The sequence below is a fragment of the Ursus arctos genome, unplaced genomic scaffold (genome assembly GCF_023065955.2).
Source record: "Ursus arctos isolate Adak ecotype North America unplaced genomic scaffold, UrsArc2.0 scaffold_24, whole genome shotgun sequence".
Taxonomy (NCBI): Eukaryota; Metazoa; Chordata; class Mammalia; order Carnivora; family Ursidae; genus Ursus; species Ursus arctos.
The window spans coordinates 406,711-426,841 of NW_026622919.1; the positions used below are offsets into that span (position 1 = coordinate 406,711).

A 20,131-nucleotide genomic window follows, 5' to 3' on the forward strand; every position below is an offset into this window, starting at 1 on the left:
AGGCTTTTTAAATTATATTTTTTGTATTTAAGTTTTTAGTTAATCAGAAATTTAGTTCTGAATATGTATGAGGTGGGGACATGATTTTATTTTCTTTCACACGGCCCTTCGTGACATCATTATTCCTCAATAAGCCACCTTCCACACCAACGTTGGAAGTACCTTCTGTGTTGTCACATATCAAACCTCATACGTGTCATTACATCAGCATCTATTTCGGGTCCTGTCTTCTGCTCTACCAGCCTGTTTGCCTGCTCCTAAGAAAATGCCACTCTGCTTTGGTTTTACAGGATGTTTTAAGGGCTGGAAAATGCAAGTCCTCAATATTTTATTTTTTTAAAAGATTTTGTTTGAGAGAGAGGGAGAGAGAGAGAGAGAAAGAAAGCACAAGCCGGGGGGAGGGACAGAGGGAGAGAGAGAAGTAGGCTCTCGCCAGCACCCCACTGAGCAGGGAGCTCCCCCACGGGGCTCCATCCCAGGACCCTGCGATCATGACCTGAGCCAAAGGCAGATGCTTCACCGACAGAGCCACCCAGGCGCCCCCAAGTCCTCAATATTTAAAAAATAATAATTTTCTTGGAGATTTGCCCTGCACATGAACTTTAAATGTATTCTATCAAGTTAAAAAAAACGGGGGGGGGGGTGCCTATCTGGCTCAGTCGGAAGAGAGTGCAACTCTCAATCTCAGGGTTGTGAGTTCAAGCCCCATATTGGGTATAAAGATTATTTAAAAATAAAATCTTTAAAAAACAAAAAAACACAGGGCTTTATAACTCCCTGTGAGTTTACAACCATTTCAAAATAAAAAGTTAAAAAAATGTTACAGACTACGTCATTCCGATCAACTCACTGGCTAAGACAACATTTATAAAAAGCTGGACAAAAGTAAACTGTGTATGCTTAAGTCACTGGGGAGCTGCCAAGGAAACGGAGAGCCGCAAGCAGAGACTGGGGGCCACAGCCCTGAGCTGAGCCGCTTCTGCCAGAGCGGCTGTGGTGACTCGAGAAGGCAGGCACTGGAAAACCCAGGAAGATGGCCAGAGTGTCCAGAGCCCCTACGGGCCACTGGGACAGAACGTGGAGTCCAGAGCACCTGAGAGAAACCAGGAAACCCTCACCTGGGGGCCTTGAATCCAAAGGACCACATCCTAGACAAAACCAGATGCAGGTCAGCTGGCTCCAGCCAGCGCGGAACCTCTCAAGCCCTGACAGGGACGGAGGCGCCCCAGGCTGCTCGCACCCCCAGCCTCCAGCCAGAAGCTGAGGGAAAGACCCTCTTGGGGAAGAAACAGTGCTGAGCCTCAAAGCACTTCTCTAACTTTTCACACCCAGTGTCCATGCCTACACAAGCACAACCACGCCAGCTCTAGACAACGGCGCTACACGACGTAGATTTTAAATGCTCACTTTGTTCAAAAAGATAAAAGAAATCATTAAAAACTGTGACAGTAATATAGAAACTACTAAAAAAATAGAGATTATGAAACACATAATCACGAGAATTGGGGGGCCCACAGGAGGCTCAGTGGGTTGAGCGTCTGTCCAACTCTTGATCTCAGCTCAGGTCTTGATCTCAGGGTTGTTGAGTTCAAGCCCCATGTTCGGCGTGAAGCCTACTTAAAAATACATACACACATACACACACACGCATACACACATACACGCACACATGTGTACATACACGTACACACGTACATACACACACATACACATGCATGCATACATATGCATACACGCATATATATACGCACATACGCACACGTATACACGCATACACACATACACACATACATACACGAGCATGCGCGCACACACATACATACGCACGCATACATACACGCACATACATACACACGCGTACGTACACACACGCATACATACCCACAGATACATACACATACATATATACGCACATACACATACACACACGTATACACGCATACACACGTACATATACACATTCATACACATACACATGCATATATGCATACAAACACACATACATACACGCACACACACACACGTACGTACACACACGCATACATACCCACAGATACATACACATACATATATACGCACATACACACACGTATACACGCATACACACGTACATATACACATTCATACACATACACATGCACATATGCATACACACATACATACACGTGCATACGCACACACGCATACATATATACGCACGCATACGCACACACATACATACGCACGCCTACAAACACACACATACACACACGTACGTACGCACACACATACACACGCGTACATACCCACAGATACATACACATACATATACGCGCATATGCACACATCCACGCATATACACACATACACAGGAATTTGGGATTCAACGGATGGGTTTAATAACAAATAAGACACAGCTGAAGGCAGAGCCTGTGACATGGACCAGGGGGACAGACCCCACACCGAAACGGGTAGGCAGGGGGAGGCAGCAGGAGAGACGTGAAGGGTGAAGACGCAGGTCTACCTTGCAGAGCCTGGAGTGCCAGATGCAGTGGGACAAAGAAGAGAAGAGCAAAATCTGGAGAAATAATGGCTGAGTTCTTCCAAAAGTGACCAAAACAACCTGCTGACACACGGGTTACGGAGTCCCTGTCACCCACCCGCACGCTGTGTGCTGTGTGAGCCGTGAAAACCAGACACAAAGGGGCCCAAGAAAATTAACAGACTGCCTCCAACAGAGGAGTGAGGAACAGGTAAGTTCTCAACAAAGAGGAAAGAAACTGAGAAAACACAAAGGTGTCTTTAAAGTACAAAATAATCAATCAATCAATGTGGAACTTAAGTTCTACACCCAGGAACAATACCCTTTAGGAATGAAGGTGAAAAAAGACATTTTCAGACAAATCAGAGGGCTTACTACCAGCAGACACACGCCATGAAAAACACAAGAGCATGGAACACAAAGGAAAAGGACCCCTTCGGAAGCTCAGAAATGCAGAAAAGAATAAAGACTTCTTAAAAAGCAGGCATGTGGGTACATTTAAATGAGTTTTAACTACAAAAAAAATAACGTGTGACTGAAAACATGTATGATTGGAAGACACGACAAGAGTTGCATGTGTCAGGAAGGTCGTGTCTGGGTCCTCATCTCCCACACTAGGAATCAAATTAGTAATATTAGTAATATTCAAGAAAATGCTCTGGCTTACTTCTTCCTGGTAACTAAGTGACAATCTTCTACATGCCGTGGCGGACCTCACCTTCCTCCGTCCCCCTGTACCGACCTGGCAACAGCTGACCCAACAGCGTGGAAGCCAGTGCCCCCACCCAAGAGCAGCAACACCACCGCCCCCAGTATGTGCCCCCCTATGACGCCCAAGGCACACCCCTTCCACACAGCCCCCCAGAACAGAGAGCAGGGTGGGAAAGCAGGAAGGGTGGATGGAGGGCACCCCCCACACACAGCCTCCCCCACAAGAGACCACAAGCCACAGCAATCCTCTGGGGTGGCATGAAAACACCAGAACAGCAGTAGCGGTGCTTTTTTTTTTTTTTTTTCCATCTTTGCACTAAACAAAGCAGTTTCTCTATGTCATCATCACTCAGGCATGGCTGAGTGGTGGGTGTGGCAGGTGAACGAGGAGGGGGGAAGGCCGCCTCTCCTCAAGTCTTTCCAAATACCACCATCAGGAAGCAACTGAGAACTGGCGGTGATTCCCTGCTCCCCCACTTATCACGGCTGGGCGGGCCCAGGTGAGAAGCCCAGCACCATGTGCTGCCCGGGACAAGCCACGTGGTGGGGACTCCAGAGTGCACCTCGCCAGCAGGTGAGGAAGGGCCTGATGGTACACATGTTCCGCTGCCGGTCATTTCCTGTCTTGAGAAGCCACTTCTCCTGAGCTGCTGACAGTGATCTGTGACCGTGGGCAATACACATCCGACAGCGGCCCAGGTGTGCGCCCCAGTAGCTGCCGAGATAAAGCTGAATGAAGCAGCTCACCCGCTAGCATGGGAAGCTGCGATCACATATCAGCAAGGGTATACACAACAGGATCCCAAATGGACAAGCGTAACTCTGCAAGGAAAGAACAGCTACCTTGATGGAACCCTAATACACAGATCATGGCGCAGCAGGAGAGCCCGTGGTCGACAGGGACCGTGGCTCCAGCGGCCCGCCCTGCAAGCAGCACAGCATTGCTCTGGCTGCGAGCTGGAGAGCCTGCACCCACCCCACACAAGCCAGGCCACGAGACCCAGGAACGGACTGCAGATCATGAGCTGTGGACGGTGTGCAGGGGAGTCTTAATGGCTCTACACCGGGGGGGGGGGGGGGGGGCACGACCAAGTCCTCATCCAAGGGCCACACACTGATCTTGGCCAAATGGCAGCCCCTCAGCAGTTCCAGGTGTCAGCTCTTAGGAACCAGTTCTCATGTCTGGAGTTTATTCTCCAGTGACATCAGTCGAACCCATGGGAACATGGGAGCTGACACGGAGAGAGGCTCCTACAGGCCAGGCAGGAGGCATGGACAGAAATCCCAGAGGTCGGGGCGCCTGGGTGGCACAGCGGTTAAGCGTCTGCCTTCAGCTCAGGGCGTGATCCCGGCATTATGGGATCAAGCCCCACATCAGGCTCCTCCGCTATGAGCCTGCTTCTTCCTCTCCCACTCCCCCTGCTTGTGTTCCCTCTCTCGCTGGCTGTCTCTCTCGGTCAAATAAATAAATAAAATATTTAAAAAAAAAAAAAAAAAGAAAGAAAAGAAATCCCAGAGCTCGACTCAGGCCCTGCCTAACAGCCAAGGGCTGCAGGGTCGCGGGCCTTTTCCCCGCGCTCAACCACATGGACCTCAGCAACCCTGCAGTGAGGCTCACTCAGCGCTTCGGGAACTTGGTCTCCAGCAGCCCATCTGTAAGGAGGTGAGGCCCTCGGGGCAACTGGGGTCAGCGAGGACACAGCTCTCCAGGTCCTCACGACAGGCTATCTTCATCAGGAACAGACTTAGAAAGTCAAGTCAGGATTTCCTCCTGTCACTGTGTGGAACGGTCTACGACACGTCTGTGCTTCCTTCCTTACGTTCGTAAAGAGAAACACTGAAAATAAAACAACTTCCTTGGAAAAAGCCTCAGGGAGACCTGTGCCTTGTAACAAATCGCAGGGGATCTGAGAGGACCCCACCGGCCTCATCTAGGACTGAGAATCTGGGCGCCACTTTTGCAACAGACTCAGATTAGCAAGGAGCTCTGTTCAGCTTTCCTGCTGCTGCTGCTGTCTGTCTGAGTCCCTCCCTCCGCACCCCAGCACTGACTTTGCCCTTCGCTGCTCCCCTGATGTGTTTCCTCAGAGAGCGGCTTCGTTTCTCTTTCTCATGGACCAGCACCGACGTGATGTGCGGCATACTCTGGTTTTCTCGGCTACAGTCATCACCTCTCCCTGTTATGCTGCTCCTCCCCTGCATGCCACACAGGCACGGGTATGTGCATGCCGCCCCTTGGGACGCGTGTGTCCTGGTAAGGTCAGCTGTGCCTCTGAGCACGGCTGAGCTGCAGAGTTAGCAAAGGCACAAACTCACATACTGATGATGTTGCTTTTCAAATAGATTCCAGGAGCCCGTGACTTCTTCCCGGTTTCAGGCCAGGCAAGTGCTGTCCTGTACGGTCTGACTCAGAGACTCGGGGCAATCCTGAGGGTACAGCTCCCTGCCAGGCCACCACACCAGTGCAATTCAAGATCTCTGCTATGACCAGCTGTGGCCCCAAGGTCCTGCCCACACCCCCTCACTGTGCCCTTTGCTCCTCAGGCCCTAACTGCGCCTGTCCTACCCAGGCCCTACCCCATACACTTCCTGCTCACTGCCCAAGGGACCACCTTGTCCTCCAGGAGCCCAGCACACGTCAGCCTGGTGGCTGCTTGGGACTCCCGGCACCCTCCCACTGGCCAGGACCATCCCCTTCTCTGCTGCTCCTGTGACAGAGGGATACATGCCAGTCTTGCATGAAGTCCCTGCTGCCATCTTGGGCTGCACATGGAGGTCAGAGCAGCACAGATGCTAGGCACAGCTTGGCAGATCAGAGGCCTGCAGACCAGCTCTGAGGTCGCAGTATAGGGAGTACAAGAAGCTCAGGGAGACCCTCTTTGCAGCCACTCAAGGATTTGCACATGATCACTGCTCCTTAATAAAACTGAGAATCCCCAACGAGGACTGAGCAGAAGTAGGAAACCAGCAGTTGTTTGTGAAGAAAAGGATTTGGGGCACATGAGAGCAGCAAGGCACATTGCAACCCCCGTCCTGGGCTAGGTGGCTGCTGGCAGGCATAGACGGCCCTGTGGGGGGGCGGGGAGAGGAAGGGGACAGGGACAGTTCTGGGGGTGCCAACTGGCCGGGGCAGGGCACATGGGAGGAAGGACACAGAAGGACAGTGAGGACCACTGCAGTGGATTGTTCCAGAAGCAAGGGGACAAGAGTTCCAGGAAGAAAAGGACCCACCAAGCACATATACCAAAGGGTCCAGTCCAGAGGTCCGGCCTGGGGGCTGCATAGAGTACTCAGGGAGCCTGGGAGGGACGTAGGACTACCACCCCTCCTTCACCAGTCCAGCCCCGGACATGTGCCGATGAGCCCCCACCCTATGGGCGTCCCCACAGGGGCCTGCCCTCAGAGCCTGCAGGCCCTCCATGACCTCAATGCTCCCTGGTGAGGGGCTCCCTGCATCCGGGCCCACCCGCCTGCGCACAGCCAGGTGCCTGACAAACGACCCCAGACAAGTGGAGGAGTGCTGGGGTTTCTCGTGGGATTAGCTGGGAAGGCTCCAGGAAAGCTAGGTCCTTGCACACTGGCATCATCTGAGTTCCCTGTGGACGTTCAAATATAATCTGAAAAACTACCCTCTGAGGTACAGTTACACACACATAGTGCACTGAAGCGGGAAAGACGGTGACATCCCTCCTTGAAAGACAAATCACACCTCCGTTCACCCACCCTAGCCGCCGACCCTGTAAACACACGGGAACGCCAAGAGCCTGCAGTGAATGTGCAGGAGTGGAGACAGCGGACGGCCGACAGTCACAGGAGCCACGGTGTGCAGCCACGCATGCCACAGCAGAAATTCTGACCCAGAACACCACGAAGACCACGCAGTACTGGTGAGAGTGAAGCAAACACCCTTGGGACTTTGTCATCTGCAAGCTCATGGCTCAGACCTACCTGCCTGTCTCATGAGTTCTCCTCCGAGACCCCTGAAAATTAATGAAAACATTCAGAATTAAAATCCTTCTTATACATCACAACATAAAATATCCTAAGTGACAGATGTACCTTCGGGCTCCCAACCGTGAAATGCTGCTCAGCAGCATTTCTCACTGCCGGTAAACACGGCCTTTACACAAAGAAGCGGAAAATGTGCTGTGACCATCCCCCAGATGAGGGCATTCTGATTCTCGGGTTTTACTGGACGTGACAACCCTTACTGGCACTAACCACATCGTACAGTCACACAGCAGAGATTCCAAATACTGCTCAACTCTTACTCTGTAAGAAGAAAGAACACCGGGAAGTTACCAACATCCAGCCCGAGGAAGCAATCCACCAATGTCCATTAGAGAAGAAACGCAGCCCATTCTGGACACCTAATACCGGACACGAAGCACAGGCAAGTGGCGGATGTGAACGTAAGCGCACTCCACAAGACAGAAGTTCATTTATGAGACTGCGGCTTCTGGCCCAGAGTAACAGGACTCCCTCCCTTCTGCCCTAAGCAATTCGGAAACTAGATGAAATCTAGGAAAGGAAGGCTCCCAATGTAGAGAACAGAGTCTGGCGCGGGAGGGAAGCAGGCAAGCCAAGGGCACTCCCAGGCTCAGGGTGGGGAGCCAAGCCCAGGGGTCGCCTGCCCACTGAGTCCAGGAGAAATTTAAACCAAATTTAACAACAGCACAGATGTATTTAGAACTTGTAAAATGCTACTGGACACAATATAAGCCATCAGCTATCAGACAAAAATGCGTGCACGAGGGCATTCCCTCGTCCTGCGGTGTCTGCCCGAGGCTCCCTGCCTGCTCTGGACCGCGGTTTATCAGTCCAGGGGGTTGAAGCATTTCATCAGAAAGCAATAAGCATGTTCTCTACTTGAGGGTGAGTTGCTCCTCTTTGCTGTTAGAACAGGTGGAAAGGCAGCAGGGGTGGCGTCAGTGGAACAGTCGAGAGCCCAAAGGGAGCTCCCCAGGTGCTGACCCCTCCTCCCCAGCCATCAAGGAAAGCGTGAAGCCAGAGCAGTCACGTCCATGCTGGAAGGCACAGCCATGCCACCCTCCTTCCCTGGGATCAAGTCACACTGTGCAGCTGCTGTCTGTCAAGGTGCACACAAGGCTCCACCAGGTACTTCTGGCGAAACGTCCATGTACCCACACGGGGGAAGCAAGCAGCATCCCTGTGAGTCACTCAGGAGGTGCGCGCCGTCTACAGGGCAACACAAACATCATGCCCCAAGGGCAAATGGAGTGTCCTTCCCCGAGTGGAAGGACAGTTAAAGGTGACAACACTACGGAAGCACCCCAAGACCTCAGACACATCTCCGCACCAACGATGGGGCCCGTGGAGCCACAGAAGTCCTGCCACGGGCCCAGCCATGTCCCACCCGTGCTCATGGGATGCGGATGAGCCCCACTCACACTTACACATTGGCTCAAGCCCCGGCCTGGGAGAAAATTCTGGGCTATCACATCTATAAAGAGCTCACATCTAGAATACGTGGAGTGTTAACAGCTCAGTGAGAAGATAGACCATGAAATTTTTTTAATAAGCAAAAGATCTGAAAGGTCACTTCATGGAAGAAGACAGAAGATGGCCAGTCACACAGGAGAAGACACCAAGGTCACTAGCCTGCAGGGAGATGTGACTCAGGGCCATGCTGGACAGCATCCGCACACCCACAGGGCAGGTCCCGGTGAAGACTGCCCACCACGTGTGATGAGGACAGGGAATGTTCCCAAACACCGCTGGTGGAAGCAAAGGAGCACAGCCCTTTGGACAAGTCTGTCGGAGCCTTAAAAATACACACACACACCCCCAGGGATTTACCCAAGAAAAGTGGAAACACACGTCCACACCAGGACTTGACTGCCAATGTTCACAGCACACATATTCCAAGTAGCCAAAAGCTGGAACAACCCCCCCACCCCCCGCCGAACACACAGTGATACAAAGACAACACCGTGGTGCCCACCACAACACGGGCAAACCTCTGCAACCCCACCCTGAGTGAGGGCAGCCAGACCGCAAGCACGTCCCAGCGGGACTCCAGCTGCACGAAATTCACAAGAGGCAGCACTACAGAGAAAGAACACAGAAGGGGACCCTGGGGTCGGGCTGGGAACCACTGCAAAGGGCAGGAGGAAAGTGTCAGGGTGACACCAGCTGCTCGGCATGGCGGCTACTGCCACACGGCCATCTGCAGTGATCAGCACTCATCGGACCACACACTTACACAAGCAAACTTTATTACAGGACACGAAAACCTCAATAAAGCTTAAAACCACCAACGAGGCTAGTTCGACCTTCACATCTTCTGACCGAGGGTGACACCCCTTCAAATAAAGTAACACAGGCCAGGCATCTGTGGGGGCGACTGGACAGAAGCCCTAACAGGCCAACCCAACCTTTACTGACAGAACATTCTTTTCTGTAAGTCACAAAACACAAGAATGTGGGGTTTGTGAAGCTTACCTGTATAACTGACGATCATAAAGCTAAAATGAAGAAGTGAAAGTTAGGTGTTTAAATTAGTTCATTTTTTTTAAATGACACAGTAGGTACAGAACATTACTGAGCACTGAACAGCAGTGATGAGGGCAGAGCAAGCATTTCTCAGGCTGGGTGTCCTCAGACAGCTGACGGCGGGGTCCTCACGACGGAGCCCACTCTACTCCCAGCAAGCACCTCATGACAGCCTGCTTTCCTGTGCCCCCCACGTGGAAGGGGAAACCAAGGCACAGGGAGGGGAGCCAGGACCAACCTGTGTCCTGGTTCCAGGGTCTCCAGACAACCCCCGGGCAGCCTCACCACCAGCTACCCCTCTCCCCAAGACGGCACTGAGCTTGGCCAACGCCTTCTTCGTGTCCCACAAAACTCAAGGGGGCAGTCTCTGCTGCTTCCTGCACCCCACAAGGGACCCCAGCTCAGGGATGTCCCGCCTGGCCGCCGACTCTCCACACTGCACCCTCTTGGCATGCCCACACCCCACTGAATGGATGTGCCAAAATCATAAAGCCAGTGGCATATGCAGGAGGGTCTGATATCAAAATGGCGTATTACACGTACAGAGATAAATCTTAAAGAATACACTCTATTCGGAACAACAAACACTCAACCCATCGAAGTCCTCACGAGTGACTGTGATGTTATCCAGTAACACTAGGCTTACGGTTCACACTTCACCTCTCCTGAATCGCAGAGCTTTGGAAAATCTCAAAAACTCACAGAAATGGACACACTCTCCTCTGCCCCTCCCCCGCCCCCCGCCGCCAAGATGTGCAACCACAGACTCTGGGCGTAATTTCAGACTGCAGCCCCACCGTGGAGGCACAGGTGGGAGTCAAAGCCATCACGCTCATTCTATGTGCCGCCTCCACAGGAACAGGCCACGTCCCTGACAGAGGCGTGGCACGCGCCCGCGTCGCTGGGCTCCCAGCGGACAAGTGTGGCCAGGCAGCACAGAAAGACGAGCACCAGATAGGAGAGGCCATGTCACCTGCACGGGCCCCATTCAGTGGCCGGAGGAGAGCGTGTGCACCTGCTCCAGGAGGCCCCTCCCACCCCAGATGAGCCACCAGAGAGGCCAAAGAAGAGCCCTGCTTCCGAGTAATGGGCCCCAGGAACGATGTCAGCAGGACCTGTCCTGTCATCAGGCTCTGGGGCATCGATCAGGGCTGAGGAGAGGGGAGAGAGCTTGTAAGGGCAGGGGTCACTCCCAGGCACCAGGAGACCTGGAGAAAGGGACCCTCCGGCGGGTTGACACAAACCTCCTGGTGAATGTGCTTCAGGCCCTGCACTGCTGCTTCATCCAGGTAGTCTGCGACAGGCCTGCATGGGTTCAAACACAACAGCTGAGATCCTGAGGACAACAGCACCAAGGGAGCCTGGGGCTCAGAAAGTGCTGCATTTTACTCACGTGCCCAACCAGCCCCCGTAAACACCTGTAGAGGGCAATCCCCTAAAGCAGCACCTACTCAAAGAGGATGGTTGTATGACCCTCCCGTAAGAGCCGGGACCCCCAAGGCCACAGAGCAGCCAATATGACTGTCTGCGAAAAGAGACACAAACCCCCGATGCTGAGCTGAGGACCTTGGGACCAGATGAGAGTTCACACAGTGGCCTCACTGTTGGCCCTCAGCTCACATCCAAGAACCTGATCTTAGGAGGCTTCCCATCCTTCCCTAACTGTGAAGGGGGACTCTCTGTGCCTAGACATTTGCTACAAACCAGGTGCCTTTTGCTGAAACCTGCTTTCCTTCTGGGAGTCTGGGAGTGGGTCCATACCAGGCAGAGGCCACCAACAAAACCCCGGGCACTGGTCTCTCTGACCTACCCTGGTGGACAACCTCCCAGGCTGTCACACCCTGCTGCATCCCATGCCGCTGCCCTGGGCAAGACTCTGGCTCTCTCGTGGTCTCTGCTCAACCTCAGAGAGCTCTGCCATCGACACCAAGTCCTCCGCCTGGCCCGCAGGTGCCATTTCACCCCCATGTGGACGTCCTTAAGGCTGCACGACAGTGTGCATCTAGGGGGGGGAACCAGACCAAAGCTCCTGGGCTTGTTGCCAGCACCCTGCCTCAGTTGGCCCCAGGGAATCATCCAGAGTGATCTGATGGATTAAAACACAGTGTCCCTCAAAGTGCAGTCCAAAATCCAGGTTACAGACTCTGTAGTGTGTTGTGAGCTTTTCCTTTTGTGGAAAAGTCGGTTGGAAAGAAGTAGAAACCCAAATGGTAGCCCTACAAACTTACAAAACATGGCAGGTTTAGAGCTGCTCCAATGGCCCCACACCACGTGCTCCCCCATTCTTCGTTAGAACTCTGCTGGTTAGAAAAGTTCTCAGGGGGGGGGCGCCTGGGTGGCACAGCGGTTAAGCGTCTGCCTTCGGCTCAGGGTGTGATCCCGGTGTTATGGGATCGAGCCCCACATCAGGCCCCTCCACTATGAGCCTGCTTCTTCCTCTCCCACTCCCCCTGCTTGTGTTCCCTCTCTCGCTGGCTGTCTCTATCTCTGTCAAATAAATAAATAAATAAAAATCTTAAAAAAAAAAAAAAGAAAAGTTCTCAGGGGAAGTGTTACCATTTATATTCTCTGGCATTCTAAATTATGAAAAGTAATAATGAGCAAAGAATACTGAGTATACGGCCCACTCACTACCCTCTCTGAAAACATATCTTGCTTTTATAACCTAACTCAATACCCAGAAAGACAAGGAGATGTAGGGAAACAGCTACTTGACGTCTAAGGCCATCGGTGGCCCCAGCTGGCCAGGAGCTCGCAGGCTCCCGTTAGAGAGGCAGAGGTCCATCAACGGACACGACTCGTGAGAGGAGAGAGAACAATGAAAAACTGTGCCAAATAAAACACAAGAATCTGACAACTCAGAGACGCCATCACAAATAAACAAGCATGAAGGTGCATGGGGTTCCCACCTTGCAACCACAGTGGTTCCATGGGACCGCGGGAGCTTCTCCTACCTGTCCTCTTGTACCGCGAGTCTGTACAGGCCACGGGTGACCTCTGCGCAGGCAAGCACAGCTCCGTGCCGCGTGTGCAGGTCCAGACTCCGCGTCATCGACAGCAGACGCGGGAGAACTGCAAAGGACAGGGGCCGGACGACAAATCAGTGAGTGCAGAGGGATAATGTGTCAGACTCACAGACTCAGGATTCAAAGGGGGAGACATACCCATGGAAAGGGACTTCTGTAAGGGCCATTAATGCCACACCCAGGACTTAACCCAAGTCAACACGCCAAACCCTCCTCGGTACCCAGAGAAGTGAGCAGAATGGGGGGGGAGGGGGGCTTCCCGATCCCCAGGTCCCCAAGACACAGGGCAGGGACACAGAGTGAAGAGAGAAAACCAGGTGTTTGCTGTGGCTGCATGGCCAACAGGGACTCTGCCTTGAGCACAGAGCAAGATGGAGGCTGGGCAGCAGGACCCTGCAGTTGTGCATGACGCACCTCAGTGTGGATGCCTGCTGCCCTGCTCAGAGCCAAGGAAGCTTCTATGACCTTGGTGCTCTGGGGACAAAAAGCAGAGTCACAAAACCCTTCCGGGCTGGTGGAGTGCAGACAAGGAGCCATGTCCACAGCAGCTCTGCCCCACCAAGCAGGGAAATCACACCCTCTGAGCTTCCACTTCCCTGGACGCACAAATGCCCTGCTGCAGACGCAGACAGCGTCCAAGCCAGAAGCGTCCCACACAGGTGCTCAAGCACGGCAGCTGGCAACGGTCAGTGTTCAAGAACTGGGGAGATCCCTCATCCTGTTAACGTTCTCCGACTGGGAAGAAAGGACGAGGTTGAGCGCCCCTTCATTCAGGCCATGAAGATGATCGATTATAGGTCAACAAGAGACTTCTGACATCACATTTCATGAGCAGACCATGACACTGAAGACCTTTAGGAACTAACGCCCCAGAGTGTGTTGAGAGGCACACATAAGTAAGATTGGTAACTCCAAACGATGAGCCATGATGTGACCACTAGTTACCCTAATAAAAGTCCGTGAGAATAAGCATAATTTAAAGAAATTTGAGTATGGTTCCCTATACTGAAATCAGGTGTATGTTCACTCTGGAATACGGTTCTTTCCTTCACGATAATAGGTGTGATCACTTTGGACCTGGCAGTTCTTCTCTCCTGCAGAGCCTGGCAAACAGCACAGCAGGCCACCCCCACAGCCAGGAGCTGCCAGGAAGAAGCTCCTTCTTGAACGTCTTACATCGAGAACTACTTCACTAAAAAAGAAAGAAAGAACTACTTCTGAAATACACGAGATACCTAACGGAACCCATCCGCTCCCTGCGGTAACTGGCACCTGCACTCAGGGCACACACCACACCATTCATGACGTCTGGTTGTATTCTGTCCCCTGACCCAGCGCAGACCAGTTCCTCAGTCACACGCTTCTCAGCAAGAGAGAAACACCACGTTATTCTTAGCCTTTCAGGCCTGGACGTCAGCACAGGGCCTGTCCTCACCCTCTGCTGTGTGGACCACGGATACACAGGAGCACACACACACGTGTGTGTTGCACTAGCGGGACGGCCGGGGCACACCTACCGTGGGCGGCGCTGTACTCAGGAGCTCGCTGTGCCAGGTTATGCAGAGCCTTCGCAGACAGCTCCCTGATGACCCTGGGGGGAGGGATGGAGACAACGGTCAGTTCCTTCCTTCTGATGATTCGAGCTTGAGTCCACTCATGAAGAGAGAGGACAGACAGAACACAGAAGTGCCAACTGACTCAAAAACACCAATAAAAATAAACATAAATGAACAAATAAGCACCTGTGACTGTAACAAACAAGGACAAGCAAATTCACCAAACTGAGGGCCTGAGCTGGGCCTGCACAGGGCACAGCCTCCTCCTCTGGGTGTCTCTAACCTCCCACACCCCAAGGGATTCAGAAGATAGGCTACTGGGCAGAGCCAGGTGAAATCCTCACTGTGAGGACCACAGGGGTTGCACAGGACAAATGTTGTATGGCTCAAGCTTAATAGATGGGAGGCACATATCACAGCAGTACAGATATTTCCAATAAAGACACATCAGACATCTCAACACATCAAACAGCAGAAGGAAGCCCCCAGGGCTGGTAAGTGAGACCCTGAGGCCCTCTGAGCCCCTGGGGCCAGAGGCGACTGACCAAACCCACCTTCCCCAACCCCACCCTACCCACCCCACCCCACCCCACCCCTGGGCACTAGGCGCCAGGAGGGCAGAGCGAAACAGCAGTCATCACCAAACAACAATGCTTTGGGTGATGACAACAGGACAACACAGAAACAGGATAAAAACATTAAGGTGGAAACAAACATGCAAAAGAGGGCTATCTGTATTTTGACGATTAAACATCTGAAATACATCAGCACTGAGTGAACACAGAAACATGAAAACAGGATGACACACACACACACCCCGCGCCTCGTATCCAGGCAGGACCACGTCCCACCCCTCCTGTGCCCCCGGGTCCTGCTTAAGGGGTCCACTTCTGACAGCAAACCATAAGTTCTTGGAGGTAGGGATGTCTCAGCACCAGGAAACTCAACACCACACACCCATGACCACCATTCCCAACACTAAACCATTCAGCAACTAAAACCAACCACAGTGCTGCACCCCCAAAGCCTCCATAAATGGTCAGCATTCAGGAAGCTGTTTCTGAAGAACGAGGGATGAATGGGTCTCACAGCATAGAACCATTTATTTCAGCAGGAATAAGTCCCAAGGAGGCAAAGGGGGCGGCCACTCCAACAGGCACGGTTACATGCATCTTTCCCAATTACGGCCACTTTGAGCACAACCTTTCTCTACTTAAAACCGTTGTATTTATCGCCTAAACAGAAGACCTAAAACTATAAACTCTTAGAAGAGAAGAGAGGGGAAAAGCTTCATGATGTTAGATCTGATGATGCCTTCTTGGATATAACACTAAAAGCACAGGCAATAAAAGTAAAAATGGGTAAATGGATAATAGATAAATAGTCTGCATTAAAATTTACAACTTCTGTTTATCAAAGGACATCGTCAACAGAGTGATAAGGCAACCTACAGGATGGGAGAAAATACTTGCAAATCATGTATCTGATAATTGATTAATATCAGAATATATGAAAAACTTCTACAGCTCAACAACAAAAAACAAGTAACTGGATTAAAAAATGGGCAAAGGACCTGAGATGTCTCTCCAAAGACAATACACAAATAGCCAACTAACAAGAGAAGGTGCTCGAGGTCAACAATCATCAGGGGAATGCAAATGAAAACCACAAGGTGCCACCTCACATCCACGAAGACGGCCACGGTCGGGAAAGCAGAAGTCAAGGAATGGTGAGATATGGGGGGTGGGAATGTAAGATGGCACAGCCATTGTGAAAACCAGCATGGTTCTGGGGACTCCCCCAAAACATTAAAGATAGAACTCCCACATGATCCGGTAATCCCACTTCTGGGTATTTACCGGAAAGAGCTGAAAGTGGGGTCTTGAGGAGCCATTTGCACACCTACATTCACAGCAGCATTTTTCACAACAGCCAAGAGATGGAGGCAGCCCTGGGGTCCACCAACAGATGAATGGGTGAAGAATGTGTGGTCTATACACACAGTGGAGTGTTACTTAAAATGGAAGGAAATCCTGTCACCTGCTACAACACGGATGCAAGTGAAGGAGATTATACTCGGTGACATCAGCCAGTCACAGACGGACAAATATCGTATGACTCCACTTACATCGGGACCCTGGAGGGATCGAACTCGTAGGGAAAGACAGTAGGATGATGGATGCCAGGGGCTAAGGGAGGGAGTGAGGACGACAAGTCCCTGTTCAATGGGGACAGAGTTTCCGTTTTTCAGTTGAAAAAGTTCCGGAGGCGAATGGTAGTAACGGGTGCACAACAAGGCAACCCTATGGAACACTACTGACCGTACACAAAAAGTAGTTAAGATGGTAGATACTATGTATATTTTCCCATAATCAAAAAAAATTTTAAGTTATGTTTATCTTGATATGTAAATTATGTTGGGTGTCAGAAAACTTTCAAAAAGAAACCCAAGGCAATGGACCAATACCTCTTAAAAGTGGTACTATTTAAGGCAAAACAGAATCCCTGTACCAGTCAAGGTACACCACACAACAGTGTTTATTAAGAATTCTGCAAGGGGGGGCGCCTGGGTGGCGCAGTCGTTAAGCGTCTGCCTCCGGCTCAGGGCGTGATCCTGGCGATCTGGGATCGAGCCCCACATCAGGCTCCTCCGCTGGGAGCCTGCTTCTTCCTCTCCCACTTCCCCTGCTTGTGTTCCCTCTCTCGCTGGCTGTCTCTATCTCTGTCGAATAAATAAATAAAATCTTTAAAAAAAAGAGAAAAAAAAAAAGAATTCTGCAAGGGGCTCCCCATTTTCCATAAGCAAGGCATGTGTTAACCAGAGAACCGAAAAGTCCCTATTTGTGAACTTCTACCTGCTATCTCACTAACAGAATCCAGGCCAAAGACAGAGAGACACAGAAACATCTCCACCTTTAAAGAATCCTAAAATAACAAGGCCACATCATGCTTTGTAAAGCCCCACGTGCTAGAAGAGTGTTCGCTGATTTATCCCGAGGGTCTCCAAACCTGACAGAGAAAGTAGGACCAGACAACATTTCCCTCCATGCTGTGGCTCACACACCCTGAAAACTTTCAGGTTTTCAGAGCTTATTCTAAAAAGAAAATGTCCACAAAGAATCTTTTCTTAAATTAAATTAACAAACCAAAAGCCATGAGAAAAAAACAGAAAACAAACAGCAAGATGACAAGTGAACCGTGCTGACGATTACATTAAATGTGCATGGACTGAAGGCCTCACACAAAAGGCAGACTTTGTCAGAAAGGGTATAAAAGCAAGACCCTACAAGACACACACAGGCTGAGAGCAAAGGGCAGCAGGCGGGCAGCTGCTACAAGGGCTCCATCGGGGCCTCTTTTGGTAAGGCCCCAAGCTAAGAATGGTTTTTACATCTTAAAAGGTCATATAAAGAAAAAACAATACAATATACGGAACGGTGACCTAAAATATTTACTGTCTGGCCCTTTAAAGAAAGAATGCCTACCCTTATGCTATAATTGTATCAAATCCCACTTTAAGACAAGAAATCTAATATGAAACAGAGAAGGACATGTCATAATGATGAAGGGCCAACCCACTGGGAAGACAAAAATTATAAATGCAAATGCACCTAACGAGAGAGGCCCACCCAAAATATGTGAAAGGTAAGTGTCAGAACTAAAGGAAGTGAATGTTCTGACATCAGCTGGAGATTTCAACAGCTCAAGAGTTTGGTCCAACACCACGGGTAATAACACATGTACAATTCTGGTCTTAAATACCCTACTGACTGACAGGCTAATTAACTAATTTCTCACAGGTTCAGTGCGTGGAATCTTTGTCCTAATTACGAGAATCTTTGCAGTTATGCCTCAAGTGTCAGAAACCAGCACAACTCTCAGGAAGATTCCCAGCAAGGAAACGGAGAAAGGGGCCTCCTGGTGGGCGGGCTGTACCCACGCAAGCGGCACACGGAGGCGCCCCACTCCCGAGAAGAGCCCTGCCTTCCTGCACGTGCAGCACACACGCCGATGCCTCGCCACACGTGGCGCTGGTCCTGGCAGAAGCTGGAACACATTCCCCAGCAGATCAGAAAGCACTTTCTGCAAGTGACGCCCACCCAAAAGCTGGGGTTCTAGACGTACAACCCAATGAGCTACTTATATCTGCGGGCACTTACCGCCCTCGAGATCTCCTGTCTGCACCAGCAGCCACACCAAGCCCTCCTACGACGAAGCAATCTCGTCTTCCCAGGGGCGGTAACAGCAGCTGGCGGCACAGACACTCCCCTGTGTTCTGGATCACACAGGGAGCCCTCCCTGTGAAGGGACGGTGAACTAGTGAACCGCTCAGAGGCCCTGAGACTGCTACATAATCAGGAAAAGCCGCCAAAGCCTGCTAGCTTCCAGGAGACAACGGAGAAGACCGCCAGCCAGAGCAGCCACGCAGGGCAGCGCTGGAGGAAGGGGCCACAGAGGGAGTGCCTGGGGAGGCTGCTCCTGCCCTCTATCACACGCCATCACGACAGTATCCACACGGGAACATTTCACACCTGGCACACCTAATGTCTCCAGAGGTAAAACTGGACACAGACCATTAACCAGCACATCAGGCATGAAAACTGGAACTCCTATCACTTCTCAAAAGTCATCTTAAAATATGAAATCTACAATGAGAAGATATACTCAAGGCTTAGCTCAATTTAACCTCTCCTCTGGGAAAAAAACATAAGAATTCTTATTTGACAGATAATCTGATAAAATACATCACTAATGAGACAAGCACAAAAACACAAAACTTACCCATCCCAATGGCTGATCTTCATGGTCACCAGGTGGTCTATCATTGGCTGTGTGTACTCAGGAAAGCCAGCAATAAACATGCTGAAAAAGACAGTATTCAGAGGCGGTGAGGATGGGAAGGAGCAGGAACTCCTGCACACCTGCTTGTGAGAGGTGAAATCGCACAGCCACATTCAAAAACTTTGGTAGTTCCTTATAAAGTTAGATATACAGAAATCCCCTTGTTAAGTATTTACCTAGGAGAAATAAGCTAAAGGTCCACATGAAGACCTGCAAATAAAAGCCCACAGCAGCTTTATTCATCAGAGCCACAACCTCACAACAGCCTAAACACCTAGAACAGGTGAGCTAAGAGGTACCCTGCAGCAGCCACGCACGGAGGCCGCTCACAACACACAGCACGCACAACGCTCCAAACCAGCTCGCCGAGCGAAGAAGCCCAAAGCGCGAGCACATCCTTTCTGATTCCACTTATGTGACGTTCTGCAAACGGCATCAGCGACCCACAGTGGCGGGCTGAGGCCACGCGCCCGCGGCATCTCGATGGAGGTGCTGGCCGCCCAGGTGTGTACACTGTCAGCTCTCGCTGAACTGTTACCCTCACCCCAGGACAGCTGACGGAATGTAAATTATGCCTCAAAAATAAAAGTTACGTCCAGTGAAAATACCGTAGGACAATTAAGACAAAAAATCTCCACGTAGGACACACCTCTCTACTTACATCTCAAAACCCATTAAAGATTGGTACATTCAAATATGTAACCAAAAAGAAAAATGTCTGTCAGGAAAAACGCACCATAAACAAAGTCAAAAGATAAAAACAAACTCAAAAACAAAATACCAGCAACTGTTATCACAGATAAAAGACTTCTTTAAAATAAAGTTGTTCCAAATCCATAAGAAAATGCCATCACCTCATAGGAAAATCCTCAAAGACAGTCTACAGAGAAGAAAATGGACACAGCTCAGGTTCAGCCTCCTCCTCGTGGGAGACAGAAAGAAAGCCTCCGTCCGTCTGT

At 51.0% G+C, this 20,131-nt stretch overlaps 1 protein-coding gene across 1 annotated transcript in view; it reads right to left on the bottom strand.

Annotated features, from left to right (window-relative positions):
- TBCD (tubulin folding cofactor D) overlaps positions 1-20,131 on the bottom strand; it is a 160,652-nt gene that overhangs the window by 27,837 nt on the left and 112,684 nt on the right. The window contains exons 18-23 of the mRNA XM_026483785.4: positions 19,113-19,193; positions 14,292-14,365; positions 12,703-12,820; positions 10,993-11,053; positions 9,698-9,720; positions 7,181-7,212 (exon numbers count right to left, since the gene is read on the bottom strand). Coding sequence (XP_026339570.1) covers positions 7,181-7,212; positions 9,698-9,720; positions 10,993-11,053; positions 12,703-12,820; positions 14,292-14,365; positions 19,113-19,193 — 389 coding nt within the window. The remainder of the gene's footprint in view (positions 1-7,180; positions 7,213-9,697; positions 9,721-10,992; positions 11,054-12,702; positions 12,821-14,291; positions 14,366-19,112; positions 19,194-20,131) is intronic.